This window comes from Dasypus novemcinctus, chromosome X (assembly GCF_030445035.2).
Source record: "Dasypus novemcinctus isolate mDasNov1 chromosome X, mDasNov1.1.hap2, whole genome shotgun sequence".
NCBI lineage: Eukaryota > Metazoa > Chordata > Mammalia > Cingulata > Dasypodidae > Dasypus > Dasypus novemcinctus.
In genome coordinates, this window is record NC_080704.1 from 109,902,331 (window position 1) to 109,929,418 (window position 27,088).

At 41.1% G+C, this 27,088-nt stretch overlaps 1 protein-coding gene across 1 annotated transcript; it reads right to left on the reverse strand.

Annotated features, from left to right (window-relative positions):
• Nucleotides 1-289: 289 nt before the first annotated feature.
• RAB9B (RAB9B, member RAS oncogene family) lies at nt 290-14,279 on the reverse strand. The gene is made up of 3 exons (XM_004458588.5): nt 14,041-14,279; nt 5,436-5,508; nt 290-3,759 (listed from the first exon to the last, which is right to left on the reverse strand). The coding sequence occupies exon 3, from the start codon at nt 3,715-3,717 to the stop codon at nt 3,112-3,114; it is 606 nt and encodes a 201-aa protein (XP_004458645.1). The 5' UTR covers nt 3,718-3,759; nt 5,436-5,508; nt 14,041-14,279; the 3' UTR covers nt 290-3,111.
• Between the last annotated feature and the right edge of the window lie 12,809 nt (nt 14,280-27,088).

Sequence of the window (27,088 nt, forward strand, 5' to 3'; positions counted from 1 at the left end):
TTATAATGAAGAAAGTAGAGGGTCAAGATCCAATTTCCAGTCCCAATCCTCTTCATGCATTAGAAAGTGACATAAAATAAAAGACACCACGCCACTACAATCTTTTGAGTCTGCTTCCCAATTAGTAGAACAATATCTGATCACTAAGTGGTGGCTGCTAGGAGTGCCACTTGAAAAATGATCTGGAGGCCACATCCAATGCAGCCAAAGTGACTTGACTGATAAGTACTGTTTGTCATATCACCAATTAATCAAAAAGAGAAATGGAGGGAAGATGCACAAATGTATATTGGTTATTCAAAACACACTTTTTATTCACTTTAGCACATGATTTTTTAACAGTTGAAACAAAATATGTTACACAATTTTGAGATTTTTAGCAGCACCTGCAACAAGAGGATTGTGGAATACCTCAGGATAAAGTAGAGATGGCTGAGGCAGGCACAAATTAACCTGAAATTCACCAAGCCACTGAAGACATGGAATCTGAGGCCCCCTGGATGTTAGCCCAATACATAAAATAAACTAAATTAAAATTCTATATGATTTACTGGGCCATTTAAAAACTGAATATAGTTCTAATTAGAAATAGCTCATGTGAAAAATTTAGTGTTCATTAAGAAAACAAAAACCACCTACAACATTGCACTGCACATTCCAGGGTATACAGTCAATTTCTAAACACATATGCACAGTTTCTGGTGCTCAGATTTCAGCATTTGGTGATTTTTAATCTTACCCAAACTATATGTCAGCACCCTATTGCATGGTACTAACCAAAATGCCACTGTTTTTTGACATGTTAAATATTTCCATGAAGATACTGTGTAGTGATTTGGCAGAAAGAAAAAAAAAAAGGCTATACCTAAGAGGAAAGGGGTTTCAGTTGACCTGCCAATAAAATTAACATTTGTCTTGGGTGGACAGGAGGCCAATGAATGGAATACTCATGTGACTTGTTATTCAAATGACTACATGCCACTCTAATAGAGACAAAGACTTTTATGAGTTGGTGGTCTTTATGAAGGCCTGAGATCTACAAATAGAAACTATTATAAGCAGAGTGCAAGTAGAAAGAGAAGGCCCCAGGTTTCATGCACTTAAAAACATTAGCATTTAACAGTTTTGACTACAGAAATGTACAGATTTTCATCTTAACATGATTGTAGCAAAATGATCATAGAACTTGGAAATCATTGTGACTGGCTATAGGCAGAGGCAGGATGGGGACCTATACTTAAGAGCTAAGGGGTCCCAGTTCTGGCTTGACTTCTGGCATCAAAGTTAGTTGATCAATGAGATCAGGGCTATATCTTAACTGAAAATATTGGGTATGATTGAGTTGTAATACCTTTCTACACTTGTCTATGTGGCCAAAAAGTCCCAGAGCTCTTAATGCACATAAGGTCCCACATGTAAGGCTGATTCCATATGTGGCTACAATGGAGAATTCTAGTCTGTATTCCTGTGAAAGCTTCCACCCCCTTCCTGGCCTAGGTCTCTTTTTGGGGTCATTTCTAACTGTTCCTCACTATTTTGGGTCACTTTTTTATCATAGATGTTATAAAGTACAGATTAAAAGCTATGCTGGACAAAAAGATCAACCAACAAGAACTAGACTGCATAATATAGTATATAACTGGTGATCATAGTAATAAAAAATTGACAAGTCATTTTTGCATTTTAATGTTATCTTTAAGTTGTTTCCATCAGGGCACATGAAGATTGCTCAGAGCTCAAGAATTTTTCCTGCCCCAGTGCAAAAGCAAAGTGAAGAACTATGTAGTTGTTAAAGGCTGATCACAGAATAGTTTGAAATTTTTAAAATCCCTCTTCATAGCTTGAGGTGTTATCTTAAGAAATATCTAACTATCCATGGCACTGAACAGAGTTTATAGAGTCATAGAATTTAGAGCTGGAAGGGACCTTAGAATGAATATCTACCCAGTACAGAAATTCTTGTTATGCTGTTTTAATGGATGGCCATTTATCATCTCCTTGAATATTTCCAATGGAGGGGAGCTCACTATTAAGGCAGTCCATTCCACTGATGGAAAATGCTTATTATGAGAAAGTCCATTATAACACTGGTTTAAAGTCTGTTCTCTTACCATTTTCAATGTCCTAATTTGGCTGGATGAACATACAGTGCAACAAAGAAGAAATCAGTTCCTTCTTCTACAACAAGTATTTGAGTTAAGGAATCTTGTGAGAAAATCCCATTATTTCCCAATCTTTTCTGAAGCCTTCTCTGTGAACCCAGCATGGTGGACAAAAGAACCATCTAAATTACAAGCAGAGAGCATTTCACCCAAATCCATCGCTAAATTGATAAGAGGTTGTCAGAGAAGCAACATCTCTATACAGCAAAAGTAGACTTATGAAGTAAAAGCAAACCAACCATTTATTTGTGAGGGTGGTTGGCATATTTAAACATAATCCATTTACTAGTACCCTGTCACTTTAAAATCAAGAGTACAATCAATTTCCAATGTCATTAGTGTATCTGTTGTTGAGGTGTTATTTTTTAAAGCCCAGAGAGAGGCAAACTATATGCAAGGATTAAACAAGGCAGTGCACATCATTATACTTTTGCACTCCTAATCATTACAGCCACTTTATAATTCAAACCTGGGATGACCCTGTTTGCATTATTGTATTTTTTATTATAGTATAACTCAGAGTCCTTTTTTTTCCCTTTGGCAGAAATGTCAGAAACAGCTTTGCAAAAGTGTGATGGTGACAATTCTTTGTTGATTAATGGAACACTTTAAGGAATAACTGTAGCTCTTTAACTCCTTCATGCGGCTGAGTTTTGGGTTTAAACTGTGATTTGAAAAATATCTGTATCTCTCAGGACTAAAGCTTTTTGATGTGTCCTGATACACCCAAGAAAAAGAATTAGCAGAAATAATACAAAATATACTTGGTTTGATGAAGTTTTTTTTTAAATCATTCTACAGCTTCAATTTCACAGGCTTGGATTCAAAATCACGTTATCTCTTACCCTTTTGTGTGTGTGTGTGTGTGTGTGCACTCTTAGAGGGGCACAGTTATTCTTACACTACTATCTGACCAATTTGGGGCACATTTACCAAAGGTTCCCTACTTTTAACAACATGAAGATCCTGCTTTGGAGCCACTGTTCAAGTCAATGGTGTGACCTAACATGCAATGCTCCAGCTGTTCCTCTACAGCCAACACCTGCCTGACAGCTTCTTCAAAGGCCACTGTCACATTAGTATCATCTTTGGCACTTGTTTCTAGATAAGGGTAATCCCCATTCTCCATGCACCAGGCATGTGCCTCCTCAGTAGTCACTTGCCTATCCTCTTTGTCTACCTTGTTACCCAGAACTACAAAGGGGAAGTGTTCAGGGTCCTTTACATCTGCATAGTAGATGAATTCTTTCTGCCAGTTGCCAAGGTTCTCAAAGCTCTGTCGGTCATCCACGCTGAAGGTCAAGAGGCAGCAGTCTGCTCCCCTGTAGAAGGGTGTCCTAAGGCTCTTGAAACGTTCCTGCCCTGCAGTATCCCAGATCTGAAGGGTTACAAAGCGTCCATCTACCTCCAGATCTCGGTTTAAGAATTCTACCCCTATGGTGTGAAAAGCCTGGGAGTCAAACTTATTAGTTACATAACGGTTCATAAGTGAGCTTTTTCCAACTCCACCATCACCCAAGAGAATGACCTTTAAGAGCAGGGATTTCCCACTCATTGCTGCAGCAGCAGATAGGGAGGAGTTTGGAACCAAGAGAACCTGAAAAGAAAAGAAAAAGTGGAGGGAAAACAGTTAAACCTAAAACTGAAATCAATTTCATAGTAAATTTCTCTGAATTATGAGGTCTTCTAATTTAACTTCCCTTGATTCATGTTCTTTAGCTGATATAGTATAGCAGAATTATGAGGTCTTCTAATTTAACTTCCCTTGATTCATGTTCATTAGCTGATATAGTATAGCAGTTTCTAGGGTATTTCCTTTTTACTGCACAAAAGGAAAAAAGGTCTCATTTTTCTGAGGTTGCTTGCCTGTGCCAGGAAAATGGCTGAATGACTTGGGTAAATGGATTAGCAGTTGGTGCTATAATTTGGTTCCATTCTGACCCTACTCTAAGTGTGAGAGCCTAGAACAAGAATGCCATTCGAATGTGTAACCGTATTACCTTCTGGTTTGGACAGTTCCCAACAAGAGGCAAGTGGTGTAAAATTGATTTGGGGTTTGAAGTCTGCTCCTGAGTGACCTTGAATGCTTCTTATTGAAGCAAGAAAGCTATATGAGCTAGATTCTTTATTCTGTCCATAGAGTCATGGACAAGAATTAGACTGGACTCGAGTTTGGGGGAGAGGAAAAAGGTCAAGTCTTTCCAGGAATTTGCCCCATTATCCTTGTATTGCTATGGGCAGCTGCATAAGTAAAGAATCTCCTATCATCTCTTCTTCATGAACAGTGGCATGTAAGATGATGATAGGTGACTGATACCAATATAACGCCTATCGTTAAGGAAGAAAATCTTTACTAGCTTATTAATTTGAGGATTTAGGTTCTAATTTCCTAATAGCAACATATGAACACATACATATGAAAACATTTTCACATTCATCAGCTTATTTATTGTTGTCTTTTTGTTTTTAACTAAGTGTTCCTTACTGGTCCTGCATTCACCTGAGGAGCCAGGACCAGGGGAAAAGGAGGAGAAGGGCAGGCATAAGGCAGGGTCATCTCCACAACATTCCACTTATACTTGGAACTAAACAGATAAGGACAGAGTCACTATTGCGGTTAAAAGTTGGCAGCATGAGAAGAAGGAGGAAGGAACAGCTATGGGGTGTCAGTCATCACAAAAATGCAGGTCCTCCCAAACTGGGGTGCCTGGGAGGTGGGGGAGGACTTGGTCTGCTTCAGCCCAGAGGAATCAGAAGACCAAAAGCAGTTTGGGTAGGCCAGAACTCTCAGGGGTGGAAGGAGAAGGAAGATCCACGGGCTGGGGGGTCTGTTTGGCAATTGGGGTGGAGGGACTACCCTCCCCTTTCACCTCTCCTTGTTACACAAACTCTAAAGTGCTATTAAATATACACTTTTTTGTTACCTCTATGTCTATACATGGAATGCATATTAAAATAAAAAGATCAAATGTTGACTGTGCAACTACTTTGTGCCAGATTCTATTAGGTACTTTCACACTAGGTCCACTGTGGAAACTCAACAATGATGATGTTAATCAGGTGTTATTTATGCAAAAGATCCAAAGTGATAAAAAGCTAATCAAAGGACCCCATTCTTCTTGAGGCACATATGCTTGATATATAGTCCTTAAAAATCCAATAGTCCATAAAACTATTTTGGTGTGCATGTGTACTAACTATATATATATTTTTCTAACTATTCATTTTTAAGAGGAAAAATTTAAAAATAGAGTGCCCCAATGAAATACCTACCCAGTTGGGTCTTTGTCACAATTTTATACTTTTTCCTTTTCCTGTTGTTGTTTTATTCTTTCTTTTTAGGGTTCTACAACAGATGGGGAAACATTATTTTTTAAAATCTATAATGAAACAAAGTTAAGGTTGTATATATAAATACACTCAATCAGGATAAAAAAAAACAAACTCAACTTACCTATATACGATGCTTTCCACAAATATACTTAAGAATTCAAAATGCTACAAATGCTTAATATGAGCAAAAGAATTTTATTGCAAGAACTTTAACTTGTCATAACTTGAGTTTACTTTATGTGAGTTTCTAAGTTTTATATTGTCTCTCCACTGAACTCTCCATTGAAAATAAAAGTAAATCAAAGAAAGTAGATGATATTCACAGTAAATGATATTTGGTGAAGAGAAACCACAGAGATATGTTTAAATCCTAAATCAAACATGAAACTCCTTTCCTTTATATATACCAAAGATCCCATTCTAATAAAGCTATTAGTGTACTTGCCAATTTGTTTCGAAGTTGCCTCTAATTTATTCCACACAATCAGAGAAGAAAAAAAAATGTTTGGGGATGCCCTTTTACACATATACCCTCTTAACAAATTATTTTATTCATTAATTTAGTACATCTGTCTTAAACACTGGTTTTAGTGTTGAGCAGGCTTTATTAAATTCAACCACATCTTCACTTAATATTTTACTAAATTATGGCAAGGGTATTATTTAAGCAGCATCAAGAGTACTGGCCTAAAAAGAAAACAGTTTCTAGATTTGTTGATTGTTCTTTCTCACTGAGGAATAAGAAACTTAAAAAAATCTGCTGCTTATGGAAATGTTCCACAGGACTGTGCAACGATGGATATAAGCCATGTTAAATTTCACCAAAAATTTATAAAAATGTATAATCTAAAATGTAAACCATAATGTAACCAAAAAATTTAGAAAAGTATACAGTCTAAAATATAAACCATAATGTAAGACATAACGGAACTATGGTTGGTAGCTATGTTTCAATATCTGTACAGCTGTAAAATTATCATTTCTGGGGAAGTGGGAAAAGGGTTTTATGTTGGGTATACGGGAGTCCCCTATTTTGCATATGTGACTTTACTGTGGTCTAAAACTTTTTAGAAGACAACATTTTAAAAAAAGGATGTAGACACAGAGGAAGGAATGCAGGAGATTGCCTTGCCACTGTACATGCAGGGCAACACCTATTACTGTGATGTAAGGCAAAATATCAAAAACAAAGTTTTTTGATATTTTTCATTTTGAATACCCCAATTTGTTTTTTCTAAATTATTATGTATTCTACTTCTAATCTTTAAACCTGTCAAAACAATTTTATTTTCCTACTAATTGAATTTGGCAATATATTAGGCTTCATTTTTGAAGAAGTTTTGGATCACAGAGGGATTCAACTATGGGAGGGGAGGAGCGCTGGTGTGGGGTATCATTGATGGGGGATGCATGGGTGGGAGGGAGTTCTCTAGGGCATGCATATAGGGTATGTAGATATATATGGATGTTTGTTGGGTATTGTCAGAGTGGGTAGAGTTACACATGACAACTGAAGTAGTGCTGAGTTTCCCTGGGGAACTCTGTCGCATTCTCCTATGGAACAGCAACAATCCCCCCAAGTGCAAGAACAAAGACCAGTGAAGAAGGATGGTCCAATGATGGGCCCTTGATACTGATGACTATGCTTAAGAGTCTGTGTGCCTGAAATATCAACTAGGCCTAGAGCTGCAGGGTGCCTAAGAGTTACCTCCTGAGAGCCTCCATGTTGCTCAAGTGTGGCCACTCTCTAAGCCAAACTCAGTATGTAAATACAATACCTTCCCCCCCCCCCCCCCCCCCGCCATGGGACATGACTCCTGGGGATGAGCCTCCCTGGTGCTGAGGGATTACTACCATAACCAGCTGGTGATGCAACTAGAAAAAGACCTTGAATAAAAGGGGGAAATGGTAACGACAAATGAGTTTATATCACTATGGGACTTCAAAATGAGTTGGGAGGTCATCAGAGGGGTTGCGCTTACACATGTCTCAGCAGGCCCCAGAGACAGCCAAAGTAGATACAACCCCAGTTTGGTGCTTCTGAGGGCTACAGAGACACACAGGTTCTACGGTCATGACAGATGGCCCTGGAGTTCAGTGCTTTGCCAGTGGGTCCTACTCTGGAATGTGTGCTTCTGAATGTGATGGGGTTGGACTCAGATGTGACCTCTCTACACATGCCTCTTCTGTCACTTTTACTGAAACTGTGGTTGGTGCTGGGGTTTGTGGATGCTCAGGAGACTTGACTCTCTGAACTGTCCATGTGCCAGCTGGGCCCTGAGCCTCAGTAGAATTGTACCACCTATTCTCTGGTTTGTTGGACTTATCCAGGTCAGCAGATGGGGAGGTGAGAATGATCAACCACCACAACAGGGAACTGAGAGTGTCTACAACTGCAAGCAGGAGAATTGCATTCATCAGCCATGTGGAATCTAAGCCCCTTCTCAATTTAGAGCTGGAGTGAACATCACCATCCCAAGGTCCACAGGATGGAGGAATATAATATGGATTGAAGGGGACTTGCTGTATTCTACTATAGAACTGTTATGACTCTAACAATTGAAGTAATTGTATCATTGATGTGGAGACGGTGGCCAAGGGAGTTGCTGAGGACAGGGAGAGGGAGGAAGAGTTGTGATATGGGGCATTCTTGGGACTTGGAGTTGTCCTGAATGATATTGCAGGGTCAGATGCAGGACATTATATATCCTGCCATAACCCACTGGATGGACTGGGAGAGAGTGTGAACTACAATGTAAACTATGGTCCATGCGGTGTGGCAGTGCTCCAGGGTGTATTCACCAAATGCAATGAATGTGCCTTACTGATGAAAGGGGATGTTGATGCAGGAGGAGCAGGATGGGGATGGGAAGTGGGGTATATGGGAACCTCTTATGCTTTATAGCATAACATTTTGTGTGATCTATTTATCTTTTTTAAAAACAGATAATAATAAAAATAAGTAAATGTTAAAAAAATCTGCTGCTCAATAGTCTCATGTTAATTTTTTTCAAATAAAGATAAAACATATAATAAGAGATCCGTTGGAGATCCAAATCAGGAATTATGATAAGCTATATCCTCCTTTTTGGTCTATATCTACTCTATAGAATTCTCAAGTTTCCTACAATTCCTGATTTTTGTTCTCTTCTTTTTTTCTGTTCTCAAATGGCTGTCTTTAGAACTAGCTGAAGCAAACAAACATTTCTTTAAATGGAGATTAAACAAGTGTTAGCACACTTCTTTTTTTTTTCTAAACTGGTCTGTTGGATCATTTTACAGAGCAGAACTCTTGAACTTTCACTTGAAAACTAACAAAAATAATTACAAACGTGGGTACAGGGAAGCGGACTTGGCCCAGTGGTTAGGGCGTCCGTCTACCACATGGGAGGTCTGCGGTTCAAACCCTGGGCCTCCTTTACCCGTGTGGAGCTGGCCCACGGGCAGTGCTGACACACGCAAGGAGTGCCCTGCTACGCAGGGGTGTCCCACGCATAGGGTAGCCCCACACGCAAGGAGTGCGCCCCATAAGAAGAGCCGCCCAGCGCGAAAGAAAGTTCAGCCTGCCCAAGAATGGTGCCACACACACGGAGAGCTGACACAACAAGATGATGCAACAAAAAGAAACACAGATTCCCATGCCACTGACAACAACAAAGGCGGACAAAGAAGAAGACGCAGCAAATAGACACAGAGAACAGACAACTGGGGTTGGGGGGTGGGGGAGAAGGGGAGAGAAATAAATAAATAAATCTTTAAAAAAAACGTGGGCACAAAGCTGCTAGTGTTAAGGGGGGTGGCAGGTATATGGAAACCTCTTATATTTTTTGAATGTAACATTAAAAAAATAAAGAAAAAAGATGAGAAAATTATGGTAAAATATGAAAGAACTGGAGTAATAAAATAACAATGGTAATGGGGGGGGGGGGCAGGGAGAGCCCATGGCAAATGAACTTCCATAAGTTCCTAGAAAAGAGGAGTTAACATCATTAAAGAACTCACTAAATCTACCTTCCTGGCTGTAGATAAATTCGATAGATCAGTCAAGAACTGAGTGAATATGGAAACCATATGGTCAGCTCCAGGAATGATGATGAAGTATTAACAACTTAGACAATGCTGCAGTTGCTTGTGCATTCCTTCTTAGGTTATGTGTATGTGTAACTTCTGAATACATAGGCTCTATACTAGGGAAACAAGAGGAAAGGCAATGGGGTTTAGTGTCAAGAGTTCTGAGCGGGCAGCAATCAAGAGCCCGGGATCTTCATCACTGCTATGACATTCATCTATTTTTATGAAGTTGGGTGGATTCTACATAAAAATAGAGCTGATAATTCCTGCCCTACTTAACTCACAGGATTTGAGGGAGGATGAGTAACTTACTAAGTTGGTGAAGATTTATAAGCATTTCTTGAGAAATTTAGCTTGAGATTTTTGTTCCTCTTGTGTCTCTACTTATTTCATTCACTGGTAGGGGCCCTTGTGACTTGTATTAACCTTTCTCCAAAGGGACCTGCCAGTGGGAGGATAATAATTCTTCCTTTTCTCTTTCTTCCATATCTGAGAATTCCTTGTTCCCCAACAATCTTGAGCATCTGTATATGGCACAGTATCTGAGCATTGTTGGGACCTTAAGGGTCTTCTGGTTCAGTCCTGTTACTGATGCTTGAGCAAACATTTGAGTGCCTATTGTGTGCTGTGTCCTAACTAAGGAGACCCTCCACCCTACTCCGCCATCTTCAACTACCATTTGTTTGCTAAAAGTAGAAATGAATACAATTTAGACTTGTCTTCTTGCCTTCAGTCACTAAACCCTGTGATTTTTCCTCTGACTCTCCTTTTCTAGTCCTCTGCTACCATCCTCATTTTGGCCGGAATCTCTTCCCATCTAATCTATTGCCAAAGTTTCCAGGGACTTCTCTCCCTGCCTTGGTCTGTCCCCATCCAATCTACTTTACAAAGCTTCACCAACTGAACATCCACTGGGTATAGACATTGTTAGAGATGCATAAATGTTTAAGACAGTTTTGCCTTCATTGAATTTACAGATCAACATATAAGCTTAAGATCTCATGGTTTACACTTGAAATCATATTATTTTACCACTTTATTTTGTTAGCAATTTTTTCTAAGTACGTCTTTTCTACATAACCAGATATTTTATTAAAAAGTTTAAAACCCAATTAATATTTATGGATACATGCTTGTGTGTTTGTCTACCACCCACATCATTTGAACATTTCCAGTATCTCAGAAGGCTTCCTTGTATATTTTTCCAGTTACTATCCCTCCCCACAGGTAATTGTTAATTTTACTTCTACCACCATAGTTTAGTTTTGCTTGTTCTTGAAACTCATGTAAATGCACGCACCTTTTTTGGGTCATCATTATGTTTATGAGATTCATCCATGCAGTTATATGTAGCAGTAGTTCGTTCTTTTTTATTGCTGTTTAGTATTCCAATGGATGACTATACCATAATTTATGGATACATTCCTCTGTCAATGGACATTCATGTTGTTTCCAAATGACTATTTTGAACAAAGCTGCTATGAACATTCTTGTGCATGTCTTTTGGGGACTATATATGGACTCATTTCTTTTGGGTATATACCCAGGAATGGAATTTCTGTGTCATAGGGTAGCACATGTTTAGTAAATACTGTCAATTTTCCAAAGGGTTTGTACTAATATATACTCCTATCAGCCATGTATGGGAGTTCCAGTTGATTACATCCTCACCAACACTTGGCATTTTCACTCTTTCATTTTAGCCATTCTACTGGGTATGTAGTGGTATCTAACTATGCCTAACTGGATTTTAACTTTCTGGATAGTAAGGCCCTTGTTTGTATATGCCTTTGGGGCCCGTTCGGCATGCAGCAGGGTCCTCCACAGAGCTAATCAATAAATATTTTTTGAGGAGTTGACTAATTATGTAGGTGCCCAGAATTAATGCCTTTGAATTGATGCCAAAGTGCAATAGATTCACAGTTCTATAAGATGTCCAAATACTACTATTTATAAGGTGAATAAAGAACAAAAGGTTGTGGACTTTTCTGGATCATATTCCAGATGGAACTTAACAGGAATTCCACCTGTTGAAAGTCAATGAAAATGCTGCAGTTTCCCTCCCTTAACCCTCGATTTTTAAAATGAATATATGTATTTCTCCATTCCCACTGAAAACAAGAACAGAATAATTATCTCCACTATATGTTTTCAGTGGGTGCTGGCATCCCCAGTATCATTCATTATTACTTAAATTAGAAAGAAACAGCACAGTACAAAGCATATGAAATTATTTTTTTCTTCCCAAATATGCCAAATTTAAGCCAAAATTTAAAATAAGGTAGCAGTAAGTAGGCAATGGAATTATTTTATAACTCCAAATACATTTAACAGGAAAGTCAAATCCCTTATTCATATTATGTGTTCCTAAGCTTAGGATTTGGACAGAAATGTTTTTGATTTTGGACCTATTCAAAGACAGATCTGGCTTTAACTGACTCAAATATCCTAGAGATGCAATTCCTCTTTCCTAGTCCCTCTCCATATAGATTAACAAACATTCTCTAAGAATAGTTTATCTACTTTTTTTTCCAATTAATGTTCTCAGTCTTGGACAGTAAAGCAAACTAGGAATTCATGTAACCAATGACCCCCGGCTTTTTTTGTTCTTCAACATACTTGAAACCTTCTGGATTCACTCATACAGACTGATTAAAATTATTGTATTTGGTTAGGAGGTGTTTGGGGGTGGGAAGAGGGCAGTACAATGAAGAGAAAGAGGTTGAGACTTTTTTTTTCATATTTTTGGTCAAGGGATTTTTTTTTTATTGTATTTTTTTGGAAGATACATAGATCACAAAAATGTTACATTAAAAAATATAAGAGGTTCCCACATACCCCGCACCCCACACCCCCACTCCTCCCACATCAACAACTTCCTTCATCATTGTGGCACATCCATTGCATTGGGTGAATACATCTTGGAGCATTCCTGCACCGCATGGATTACAGTTCACATTGCAGTTTACACTGTACCCCAATACATTCAGTGGGTTATGGCAGGATATATAATGTCCAGCATCTGCCTCTGCAATATCATTCAGGACAACTCCAAGTCCTGAAAATGCCCCCACATCACATCTCTTCTTCCCTCTCCCTGCCCTCAGCAACAACCGTGGCCACTTTCTCCACATAAGTGCTACAGTTTCTTCCATTACTAGTCACAATAGTTCTATAGTAGAATACCAGTAAGTCCACTCTAATTCATATTTTATTCCTCCATCCTGTGGACCCTGGGATGGTGATGTCCACTTCGCTTCTATATCGAGAGAGGGCTTAGTACATTTTAGTGTGATGATGGAGATAAGAGAAAATAAATTTGCTAACGTAAGTTCGGTTGCCACGGTGTAGAATGATGCTCAGCATCAGTAGTGCTGATTGCTTCGGAGTGAGTCTTGAGAGAGATGTGTACTGCAGGGATGGGTGAGGAAAAAGCAGCAGGGGAGGGCTAGGCAATAGATGAGTGGCCCTGGTGGCAGTATATACAGGGGAGGAGCCATGGTTGGAACCCTGGGGAAAGCCCATCTTGTGGTCACACATTGATTGGGCCTATCCAACTCACTGTTGAATCATGGCACAATATTTGGAAATACTACAGTGGAGAACTGGGCAGGGCTTTCTTTAATATGTAAATATCAACACAAATAAGAAATGTTTGGATCTTTGAGGCTCTGTAACTTAAATGGTGCAGGTTGTTTCCAATTCAACCTGAGGCTTAGTGTGGGGACTCTGATGCACTGGATACATTTTGTAGGAGAAGAAATTATCCAGTGCCACAATTATCATGCTACTAAAACGTCATTTTTCACATTTATGCCCACATTTATATCCTATATACAATTTGAAGAGCACAATATGTAATTTTACTTCTAACCTTTCATCCTCACAACAACAGCTCTGGGCCTATGAGCCAAAGGCACACTAGATAGCAATTTGACACTACCCCAGGCCATTGCTTCTGAAAGAGCCTGCCTTAAGACAAATAGGTACGTGAGAGTTGGTGACTTTAAGCTAGCTAGCAGGGCAGAAAAAGAAGCTTCCTAAGGACACCGGGAATACCCGCATCTCTAAAACAGGGGAACTGATAGCATAGGGTACCTAGAAAGTAAGATGCGCTCCTAGTACCAGCTACCTTTAACCCAGGTCCTCTCACCTCACCCCCAGGTCTTAGAGCGCGTCGGCTGTGGCGCCTGCGCACTGAGCCACACCCGCTCCCCACGGAGCCCTTCGCCTCTGACCGGCTTCGGCAGCCTCTTCGTATTACTCAGCAATGCTCTCCTCCACCGTTACTTATCGCCCCCGCCCCAACCCCCAAGTCCGACACCGGCAGCACCTAGGCCCCGTTCCTAAGAGGCGAGTAGCCCCGGGGGCCACGTAGGCCCCGCTTTCTCCCTCCTTGCACAGCCCCCACCAACCGGCCGCCCGAGTCCGTGGGTCGCTAGCCCCTCTCCCTGCCCACGCACAGGCACCTTACCCAATAGAATGAGAAGGAAATAGGAGAGGCCGCGTGTGCCAGGCCGGTCAGCTCTGCATGCCCAGAGTCCAGCTCCTTAGCGACACCGCCACCGCTACTGCTGCTGCCTCATCCTCAGTGGGGCACCAAGTACAGCTTGGACCTCGGTGGTCTGAAAGCTGCCGCTCGCTCCCGCCGATGCCGTCGCGCAGCGTCTCGCGCCCGCGCCCGCGCCCGCCAGGAGAGGGGGCGGGGCCCGCGCCGCCTCCAGGTGCCCCCTTCTTGGCGCTGGGACCCGGTTCAACTGCCTGCTGCTCTTTGGTGTCCAGGACCCCCCCTCGCTCGCTCGCTCGCTCATCTTTCATGCTCAGAGCCCACCCCTGGTCTCCCTTGTCCTCTTTCCCTCTCCTAACCGATTAAGAGACACAGCGACAATGGACCGCCAATAATTGCTCTCCCACTTACCTACTCTTCAGCCTGGGGCCTGAGCCTTAAGCCAGGAATGGCCACTGCCCCATTTCCTGCATTTACCCTCCAACTTGCCTCTTTTATTTTACCTCCAGATCTTCCACATCTGCCAAAGGGCTGACACACACACCCTTTTGTTTCAAATAACTCAGGAAATTGCCTGATCACAACATATTACCAGGCCTTTTAGCTGGCTACAGCTAATGAAATTTTCAGGGCAATTCAAATGGAAAGTGCACACCTGTAACTCCGAGGGGAACCTACACTGCCCTTTACCCTTCCTGGCTTCCCTTCTGGGCACACAGAGATCATTACCCTCAGTTCTGGAATTGCTGCTGGGATAGAATTTAGAATTTAATGTTCCCAATTGTACCAAGCCCCCCAGCCAGTCCCTTCTTGTTGCCTCCTGTGGCCCTCTGGTACCTCAGACTTGTTTGTAATTCTTTCCTGGAATCAAAAAACAATGAAGCTCCTGGGTCATTTAGCCTGAGCTTTATCTCTCTGTCAGGTAGAATCATCTTTGAAGCTTCCCTCCTGCCTGAGATCCTGTGCCTGTGTGACATTGTCCTTCACTCTCCATGTGCTCCCTCAGGGCCCTCACACATGGCCTAGATAGGCCCCTATTCCTCTAACTCTTCGCAAGTCATCCACTCAACCAATCTCTCAGGTCCCAAATTTAATGTCTCCTCCTCAGGGTAACCTTTACACATACCCCAAGAATAGAGATGGTGCCCCAATTTTTCCTCTAGTAGCCCCTATAGCCTGCTATACTTTTCCTCTATTATATTTATCCATTTATTATTTCATATTTAAATATATGATTATTTGATTGACAGCTGTCCTTCCCAGGAAAATATATTGTACCGTGAGTTCAAGGACTGTGATTGTTTGGGGTCGCCATCATATGCCTAGGGCCTAGGACAATTCCTGATACTACTTTGTCCTTTCCTCATAAATGCTCCAACAGATTAAATCATCTTTAAATGTCCCAAACTTACTTGAAAGGTTTAAGGACCTTGTAATTAGGCTTGGGTAACTAGATCTGCTGTCAGATTTTAGAACTGCTGAAAGCATCACACATTTGTAGAATATTGGAATCCATAGGGGTAAGCAAAAATCCTTTGTTAGCCTAAAGGCCCCTAATTTAAAATCCTATATTAAAAGCATTTGGCTCAATGGATAGAGTGTCCACCTACCACATGGGAGGTCCAGGGTTCAAACCCAGGGCCTCCTGACACATGTGGTGAGCTGACCCATACGCAGTGCTGATACGCGCAAGGAGTGCTGTGCCATGCAGGGGTGTCCCCCGCATAGGGGAGCCCCACGCACAAGGAGTGTGCCCCATAAGGAGAGCCGCCCTGCCTGAAAAAAGCGCAGCCTGCCCAGGAGTGGTGCCGCACACACAGAGAGCTGATGCAGCAAGAAGATGCAACGGAAAAGAGACGCAAATTCCCCGTGCCACTGACAAGAATACAAGCAGACACAGAAGAACACACAGTGAATGGACACAGAGAGCAGACAAATGGGGTGGGGGGAAGGGGAGAGAAAAAAATAAATAATAAATCTTAAAAAAAAATAAAATAAAAGCAACTACCATGTTCTGGCAATAGCAGCAACATGACTATTGTTATGAAAGAATAGCATAAAGTTTCAAAGTAACAGCTCTGGGTGATTTTGTGGATCTCAGATGAGTCTATTCCAAAAGATCCATCATTGAGGTATTGTAGAATTTGAGAGAGGTTCAATTATTTGCGTATAGAGAGGCCAGGTCTCAGGAATGATTTTGAGAAGGAAAAATGGTTTATTGACGGTCGGCCCAACTCGGGAGCTTCCTGTTGCAAATCCCAGCCTGGAACAAGACTCTTCAGTTTCTTTTATACAGAGAGGAAAGGTTAACCGGTCCTTTTGTTTCAGTTCTCAATAGTCTTGAATTAGCATATATATCTTCCACATCTTAGATAAGCTTTTAGCATAGACTTCAGACATTTTAGATAAGCTTTTAGCATATTTGGTTTGTATTTCTCCTGAATACTTAAAGTTTATAGACCTTACATTGTTAAACTGTTTCCTGGGACTGGAGTCATTGCCATGGTGATCAAGGGCAGGACTGCAGCCTCTTACCGTTTCACACCCACAGGTCAGATAGCTTAGGTTAGCTCTGAAGAGACAAAGAGCTTCCCACCCATAGCCCACATCAGTATATCAGACTATGGCATGCTTCACACACATTGAAACAATAGAATTTTATCTTTGAAACACAGTTACATACACATGTACACTTTTCTCCAGAAAATAGAATCATAATGTGGTTAGTAGATAAGAAACTTTACCTACACCAAGATTGCCTTAAAATACTAGAAATAAAGATATCTTCTGAGAGAGACACACATGCAAGTTCAACAGTCAATGAACAAAATTATCTCCCAAAGTGCCCAATTCAGAGTCATTTTGAAATATATTGACCTGGGCTTTAAGAAGACATAATTGGAATGTAATTAATATAAAAGAAAAGCTTTGTCCAGCATTCACAAGATTCTTATGAACAAGTGTTCCATAGTTTAATACATTTATAAGCATGTCAATTGCCTTCCCAGAGAGTCACAATGCATATTAGCACATTAGAGGCGCTTGGAGTCCTGCAGTAAAGAAAACTGCTTTATTTACTTTTTTAAACAAACGTTTCCTAAACTTCTGTGACCACAAATTTCTTTTATTTTATGGAACACCTATTAACAGGACTAGCAGACCTCAGAACCAAAATTGTTAATAGCTATCTTAACTAATTGTACAAAGTTATTATGTGGCAATAGAAGGACCCTGGTTTGTCTTGAACATCAATGGTGATAAATGTCATTTTTATGGCAATTCATATTGATTTGTAGTGGCTTCTTGGAGAATGGTGCTATGAAGAATTCCAAGGTGCATTTGGCTTAGTAGGTATATTTGTCAGCCAAAGGGGTGCTGATGCAAACTACCAAAAATTGGATGGTTTTTATAAATGGTATTTATTTGGGGTAGGAGCTTCAGATACCAGGCCAAAAAGCATAAGTTACTTCCCACACCAAAGTCTATTTTCACATGTTGGAGCAAGATGCCTGCCGATGTCTGCGAGGGTTCAGGCTTCCTGGATTACTCCCTTCTAGGGTCTTCTCTTCTGAGTTCAGGGTTCCTCTCTTCCTAGGGCTTGCTTCTTCCTGGGCTCAGGGTTCCTCTCTTCCTGGGGCTTGCTTCTCTTTCCTTTGTGAGCTTACCTCCTGGGGCTCCAGCTTAAGGCTTCAGTATCAAACTCCAACATCAAAAGCCCTCAACTCTGTCCTTTGCCATGCCTTTTATCTTTGAGTCCCCACCCACCAAGGGATGGGGACTAAATGCCCTAGTGACAGGGCCCAATCAAAGCCCTAATCATAACTTAATCATGCCCAGGAATGGAACAGATTACAAACATAATCCAATATCTATGTTTGGAACTCATAACCATATCAAATTACTACAGTAGGAAAGAGTTAGTGCTGTTTGCCATGGATGAGGCAATGTGTTTGCCATCCTTGACCTAGAGTATTTATATGGCAACTCTATGAGTATTTTCCAGATGCTTTTGATTTCCAACATTTTGTTCTGTTGTCCCAATATGTACAATAATAATTATCAGACAATCTCATTTTTTAATTTAAAAAATGTGGTAGACATAGGCATATAAAAAGGAAATTGAAAAGTAAGAGTTGTAAATATTTATCCACCTTTGTCTAAAAGCAAGTCACTATTTCTGGTGACACATTATTTTTATCACTTGAGACGTGGATAATCTTATGAAATAGGGATACTTTGAAAGTTTTTCCATAGCCTGAAGGAAAGATCCCTTAAGATCATGCAAATATTGAAATCATCAGTAGGCACTCAGGTTTTTTTTCTATTTAAATAATGGGGCAATGAAAATTTTCAGGCACACTACTTTTTTTTTAATCTCCAAAATTTACAAACACTATACCCATGAAGCAACAACTCCCCCTTCCTCCTTCCTCCCATCCCTTGATAACTTCTAAACTACTTCCTGTCTCTATGAATTTGCTATTTTTAGATATTTCATTTAAGTGAAGTCATATATTTTCCTTATGTTTGCTTATTTAACTCAGCATAATGTTTTCAAGTGAACTCAGTTTTATCTTCAAAACACACATATTTTCTAGCTCTGGCCACTGAAAATTCTTAGAAACAATGAAAAACCCAGTGCCAAAGAACACCTCTAGAGCACAGATTGAGACTCTAAACACCTTTTCCCACTGAAAGGAACCAGGCTTCCTTAGAGAAATAGTTGATTCTAGGGCTATGGCAAGAAATGTCCAATATTCTCACCAGATCCCCTTTCAATTATCCTATTTGACCTGTGCAGAAAGCAAGGAGGATGACAGTGGAATATTGTAAACATAACCATGCAGTGATTCCAATGGTAGCTGCTGTTCCAGATGTGGTATCACTTGAGCAAATCAGCACATCCCCTGGTACTTGGTATACAGCTATTGAATGCTTATATTTTTTCTCAATTTCTGTTAGTAAAGACCACCAGAAACAGTTGTTTTCAGTTGGCAAGGCTAGCAATACACCATCACTGTCCTACCTCAGAGATATATCAACTTGTTGGAAGAGAAATCCAAAAAAAATTCACAGTCCTACTGCTGCAGTAAAATTTCAACATTTCCAGCATGTTGAGATATCCCTTCAAAGGTGAAGGATAAGGTGTTGCATCTGGCTCTTCTGGCAACCAAAAATGAGGTGCAATGCCTAGTTGGCCTCTTCTGGTTTTGGGGACAACACAGTTCTCATTCTGATTTTGGGGACAACCCATTTACGAAATGACCTGAAAAGCTGTTAGTTTTGAGTGGGTACCAGAACAAGAGGAGGCTTTACAAACAGGTTCAGGCTGCTATTCAAGTTGCTCTGTCACTTGGCCCACTGATCCAGCAGATCCAAGGGTGCTGGAAGTGTCCATGGCAAATAGAGTTGTTGTCTAAAGCCTTTGGAAGGCCCCTATAAGTGACACACAGTGCAGACTTACAGGATTTTGAAGCAAAGACCTGCCATCCTTGGCAGATAACTACTTTCCTTTTGAAAAACAGCTTTTAGCCTGTTACTGGGCCTTAGTAGGACTGAATGCTTAACCATGGGCCACCAAGTCACAATGAGACCTGAGTTGCCTATCATGAACTGGGTATTGTCTGACCCACAAAACCATAAAGTTGGGTGTGCATAGCAGTACTCCATAATGGAGTGGAAATGGTATATACACGACATAGGGCTCGAGGAGGCCCTGAAGACATAAGTAAGCTACATGAGGAAGGGGCCCAAATGCCCATGGCCCCCATTTCTGCCACATTACCTTCTCTTTTACAGTCCACAGCTGTGGCTTCTTGGGGAGTTCCTTATGATAAGTTGACAGAGGAAGTGAAAACTTGTGACTGGTTTCTACATGACATACAGGTACCACCTGAAAATGGACAGCTGCAGCACTATAACCCCTTTCTGGGACAGCCCTAAAGGGACTGGTGAAGGGGAGTCCTCCCAGTGGGTGGAACTTTGAGCAGTGCACTTGGTTGTTCATTTTGACTGGAAGGAGAAATGCTCAGAGTTCTGTTCATATAATGATTCACAGACTGTCACCAGTGGTTTGACTGGATTGTCAGGGACTTTGGTGAAACATGATTGGAAAATTGGTGACAAAGAAGTCTAGAGGAGAGGTAGGTAGATATACCTTTCTGAGTGGGCAGAAAACATGAGGATATTTGTGTCCCACATGAATGCTCACCAGAAGGTGACTTCAGCAGAAGATTTCAATAATCAAGTGGATAGGATAGGTTGACTTGTCTATGGATACGTCAGCCTTTCCCCAGCCACTCCTGTCATTGCCCAAAGAGCTCATGAACAAAGTGGCCATGGTGATAGGGGTGGAGGTTATGTAATGTCTCAGTAACACGGACTTCCACTCAACAAGGCTGACCTGGTTACAGCCACTGCTGAGTGCCCAATCTGCTAGCAGAGACCAACATGCAGCTCCCAATATGGCACCATTCTATGAGGTAATTAGCCTGATACCTGGTGGCGTGTTTATTACATTGGACCACTTCCATCATGGAAGGGGAAGCATTTTGCTCTAACTGGAATAGATACATACTCCAGATATGGGTTTGCCTTCCCTGCACACAGTGCTTCTGTCAAATCTACCATCTGTGGACTTACAGAATGCTTTATCCATGTCATGTCTGTACATCATTGCTTCCAATCAAGAAATCCACCAAATTAAGTATAGGAATGGGCACATGTTTGTGGAATTCACTGTCCTTACCATGTTCCCCATCATTCGGAAGCAGGTGGCTTGATAGAATGATGGATAATTATGGAATGGCCTTTTAAAGACTCAATTATGGTACCAACTGGGTGGCAATACATTGCAGGGCTGGGGCAATGTTCTCCAGGATGCTGTATGTGCTCTAAATCAGCATCCACTCTATGGTGCTATTTCTCACAGAGCCATACAGATGCTGTATGTGCTCTAAATCAGCATCCACTCTATGGTGCTATTTCTCACAGAGCCAGGATTCAAAGGACTCAAGGGGATGAAAATGGGAGTGGCACCATTCACTATTACCCCTGGTGATCCCCTATAAAAAATTTTGTTTCCTGTGCCTACAACCTTAAGCTCTGCTGGTCTATGGAACTTAGTTTCCAGAAGGAGGAGCACTTCCACCAGGGAACACAACAATAATTCCATTGGACTGGAAGTTAAGACTGTCACCTGGCCACTTTGGGCTCCTCATGCTTCTAAATCAACAGGCAAAGAAAGGAATTACTGTCCTGGTTGGGGTGATTGATTCTTTACACATTGAAGGTAAAGAAGAGTTTGCTTGCAATACAGGAGATCCCCTAGGGCATTTCTTAGTATTACCATGTCCAGTGATTAAAATCAATGGAAAACTGAAAGAATCCAATCCATTTAGGACTACTAATGACCCGGAAACTTCAGGAATGAAGGTCTGGGTCACCTTATGTATTAGTCAGCCAAATGGGTGCTAATGCAAAATGCCAGAAATTGGTTGGTTTTTATAAAGGGTATTTATTTGGGGTAGGAACTTACAGATACCAGGCTATAAAGTGTAAGTTACTTCCCTCACCAAAGTCTATTTTCACATGTTGGAGTAAGATGACTGCCAACATCTGACAGGGTTCAGGCTTCCTGGGTTCCTCTCTTCCAGGGTCTTGCTTCTGTTTCCTCTGTGAGCTTACTGCCCGAAGCTCCAGCTTAAGGCTTCAGCATCAAACTCCAACATCAAAACTCCAACATCAAAAACTCTCCAACCCTGTCCTTTGCCATGTCTTTTATCTGTGAGTACCCACCCACCAAGGGGACTCAATGCCCTACTGGCACAAGAAGTTTACCTGATTATTTAATCAAGTAAACCTCTGAATTCAATATAATCTAATATGCCCAGAGGAAAAGATCAGTTTACAAATGTAATACAATATTTCTTTTTGGAATTCATCAATAATATCAAACTACTACACCCTACCAGGCATAAAACCTGGACAGCTGAGATGCTTGCTGAGTGCAAAGGGAAGAAGGTGTTTATACATGTGAGATACAACCATGTGACCAGCTACAGAAATGAGGACTATAATGGTTATGAATATTTCTTCCTTGTTTTTTTATGTTTGTATATATATATAGACAAAATATATTTATTTTCTTTCTTATATTATTCCATTATCATATGACATAAGTTTTATTAACTTCATGTCACAGTATTTAAGTTATAGGATATCAGGCTTAAGAGTGAACATTATCCAAGGATTTGCATCCTCTTCTAGGGAGAGTTAGTTCATTTCCAGTTGTACACAGGACATTTGAGTATTTTTAGGTGAAAATATGACTGTTATTGTTTTTGTTTAGAGATTTAGTATGGTTTAAGGAGATGTGTATGGATACCAAATTGACAAGGGTTAATTTATCAATTTGATGGTTACACTCATATGTCAACTTGGCCAGGTTATGGAGTCCAGTTGTTTTGTCAAGCAAGTATTGGACTGATTGTTACTGTGAGGCTATTTCATCGCTTTAAATCTTCAGTAAATTCATTGCATCTATGACTGATTACATCTAAACTCAACTGAGGAGATTGCCTTCAACAATGAGAGAAGTCTCATCCAATCTGCTGAAGAACTTAAAAGGAGAAGAGATAGTATCAGCAGTCAGAAGGGAGAATTTCCATCTCTACTTCAGCCAGCCAGCTTCTCTTGGGGAATTCATGAGCTGCCCTGGATGGTGCTTCAGGGGCAATCACCGGACATTGTAAATCCTCACAGGGCCCACTGGATGGAACGGGGGAGAGTGTGGACCATGGTGTGGACCGTTGACCATGGGGTGCGGGTGTGCCCAGAGATGTACTTGCCAAATGCAATGGATGTGTCATGATGATGGGAGGGAGTGTTGCTGGGGGGGGGGGGAGAGGTGGGGTTGGGGTGGTAGGGTTCAATGGGACCTCATATATATATTTTTTTAATGTAATATTATTACAAAGTCAATAAAAAAAATAAACATAAATGAAAAAAAACAAAACAAAAAAACCTTTATCAGACTTACCAGCTTGCCACGTGTCCTATGGAATTTGGACTTCCCCATCCCTACAGTCATGTGAGCCAATTCTTATAAAAATCTTATAATATACATATATCTCCTGTCAATTCTGTTTCCATAGATAACCTTGAATGATACACCTTTTTTATACTAACTGCTCCTTAGTGTTACCAAATAGTTGGTAAGGAAAATGTTTTTATGCTTTTTTAAAAATAGATAAATAGATCACACAAAACGTTACATTAAAAAACATGAGGTTCCCATATGCCCCACTCCCCACCCCACCTCCGCTCCTTCCACATCAACATTCCCTTTCATTAGTAAGACACATTCATTGCATTTGGTGAATACACCCTGAAGCACTGTCATACCGCATGGACCATAGTTTACTTTGTAGTTCACACTCTCCCTCAGTCAATCCAGTGGGTTATGGCAGGATAAACAATGCCCTGCATCTGACCCTACAATATCATTCAGGACAACTCCAAGTCCCAAGAATGCCCCATATCACAACTCTTCCTCTCTCTCCCTGCCCTCAGCAACTCCTGTAGCCACCGTCTCCACATCAATGATACAATTACTTCAATTGCTAGAGTCACAACAGTTCTATAGTAGAATACAGCAAGTCCCCTTCAATCCATATTATATTCCTCCATCTTGTGGATCCTGGGATGGTGATGTCCACTCCACTTGTAAATTGAGAGGTGGGTTAGATTCCACATGACTGATGGATGCAATTCTCCTGCTTGCAGTTGTAGACACTCTCAATTCCCTGTTGTGGTGGTTGACCATTCTCACCTCCCCATCAGCTGACCTGGGTACATCCAATGAACTGGAGAGTAGGTGTTTCAACTCTGCTGAGGCTCAGGGCCCAGCTGGCACATGGACAGTGCAGAGATTCAAGTCTCCTGATCATACACAAACCCCCAAACCAATCACAGTTTCAGTAAAAGTGACAGAAGAGGCATGTGTAGAGAGGCCACAACTGAGTCCAACTCCATCACAATGTTTATATGTTTTTTCAGCTAATAAATTAAGAGAGAATGATGGAATTTTACAACCCCTAATAAATGAATTAATGGATGAAGGCAATGTCTGTTAACATTACAAAAGGTTATACTCAGTAATTATTTGTATCCTGACAGAAAAACAGAACAGTACCTATGAAGTATTTTTGCCGAAAAGAAATGGAACTTGAATCTGAACTAAAAATCTTAAATAACATCACAGGAATGCAATCACCAGCATCCAGATTTGATGTTCTGGTGAGGGTGTGTGTGTGTGTAAGGAGAACTCTACAGGAAAACAATTTGGAAAAAGGGTCAAGAGGGTGACAGTGCAAGCAGCTCCAAGAATCAGCTCATCCTACAGTGCAGAGCTACCTAAATCACCTGTTTGGGGTCCAAGAGACCAGAAGAGCATCTTTCAACAACCTTGAAAGAATAGGAGGAGACTGCCCATCTGCAGTAAATATTCATGAGTAGAGCACTCCACACCATGGAGGCCAGTGCCCATTCCCTCCTGGCAGCACAATACTCCCCAGTAGCTATTCCTTGGCTGGAATTGGAAGCTCCATATCCCAGAAAATGGGGGAGGAAGACATGGTCGGGCACCAACTTCAGCTACTGATTAGTAAATTTGGTTGGTTTAAGTCCAATCTTATGAACAGCTAAAGTTTGTACCTGTCCAAGTTGGAAAGAGGCTGGTAGGCCCCATTTTAACTCCACCTCCAGCATGAGAAGTGGGATTGGTTGAAAATCACAGTGACAGTAGAGACTGGCTTCTTCCCACCCAGGTTAGATGGCAGGCCAGCAGGGAGGAAGCTGAGGGGAACTGCACCAGTTTCTCTGGGCAACTGCAGGCATTTTCAGCATGCATGGACTGTATTGTTGGATATTGGTGGCTCTATCCCCACCTCTGACAAGACAAGAGGAGGGGATGTTTCTTCAAAATCTCTGGGCAACTGCAGATGCTTTCAATCCACAAGGATTAGATTGTTGGGGAAACCTATGGCTACATCTACACCCCCAATAAGACAAGAGGGGGTGGTGTTTCCTCAACCTCTCCAGGCAACTGCAGCCACTTTTGGACCACACAGACTAGATTGTTGGGCAATCCTGTGGCTCCATCCATGCCCTTACCAGGTCAACAGGGACAGAGCTCCTACATTCTTTCCAGGCAACTGCAACTACTTTCGACCCACATGGACTAGAATGGTGGACATATCTGTGGCTCCATCCTTGCCCTTGACAGGGCCGAGGAAAAACAGTGCTCCCTCTGCCTATCTGGACAACTGCAGCTGCTTTTAGCCTACAAAAGCTAGACTATTAGACACATCTGTGGCTCCATCCCCAGCCCTGACAGAGCAGGAGGAGGGATAGTGCTCCCTCACCCTTTCTGTGAAATTGCAGCTGCTTTCAGCCTACATGGATTAGATTGTTGGGAATCTTGTGGCTCTATCCCCTATCCTGACAGGAAGGAGGAGGGGCAGTGTGCCCTCAGCCTCTCCAGGAAACTGCAGTCACATTCAGCCCACTTGGACAAGATTGTTGTGCACAACTGTGGCTCCATCTCTCCCCCTGGCAAGGAAGGAGAGGGTCAATGGCTTCATCAATCTACCTGGGCAACTGTGGTCTCTTTTGACCTGCACAGCTAAGTTTTCTGTCCACACCGGTAGCTCCATGCTTGCCAGACTGGGAAAGAAGGTACATGGAACCTCATCAGTCTCTCCAGACAACTATAGATGGTCTTGCCATGCACAGCTTAGATTACTGTGCACAGCTGCAGCTCTGTCCCTACTTCTGACAGGGGAGAAAGGTAAGAAAAGCTTCATTGGTTCCGGGAGCAATGCATAGAGCTTCAGCCTTCAAGGCTTACAGTACCAACCACATCCTTGGCTCCTATTCTGAAAGCAGAAAAGGAGAAAGGGCAAAAAAACAGATGAAAATGAAATGAAAATTATTCAGATTTGCTAAGCAAGACACATTATAAAGTTACAAATTAAGGTGCTGCAGCACAAAGCCAATCAAATAGAAAGACCCAGAATAAACAGAAAATAAATACACCTAGTAAATCAGATGCCAAGACACCAACAAAAAAAAATTACAATCCATACCAAGAAACAGGAAGATATGGCTCTGTTGAAGGAACAAACTAAGACTCCAGATGACATAAAAGAGTTGAGACAACTAATCATAGATAGGCAAACAACTCTCCTTAATAAATCCAATGAGATGGTTACAGAGATTAAGGGTATTAAGAAGGCACTGGGTGAGCACAACGAAGAATTTGAAAGCCTACATAGAAAAATAGTGTATCTTATAGGAATGAAAGGTGCAATAAATGAAATTAAAAGTACACTGGAGGCATATTACAGCAGTTTTGAAGAGGGTGAAGAAAGGATCAGCGAACTTGAAAAGAAGGCCTCTGAAAGTGAACATACAAAAGAACAGAAGAATAAATGAATAGAAAATATTGAGCTGAGTCTCAGGGAACTAAATGATGGCAAAAAACATGCAAACATACATCCCATGGGTGTCCCAGAAGGAGAAGAGAAGGGATAAAGGGAAAGAGGAATATTTGAAGAAATAATGGTAGAAAATTTGCCAACCCTTCTGAAAGACATAGATAGCCATTTCCAAGAAGCACAATCTAGTCCCATCAAAATAAATACAGACTTACTCTGAGACACATACTGAACTTAATACCAAATGACCAAAACTGAGAATACTGAAAACAACAAAAGACAAGTGATTCATTACATACAAGAGATGCCCAATACAATTAAGTACTGATGTCTCATCAGAAATCATAAAGGCAAGAAAGCAGTGGTATGATATATTTAATATACTAAAGAGAAACATTTCCAGCTAAGAATCTTATATGTGGCAAGATTGTCTTTTAAAAATGAGGACAAGTTGATAAAATTCACAAATAAACAGAAAATGAGAGAGTTTCTAACCAAAAGACCAGTTTGGCAGG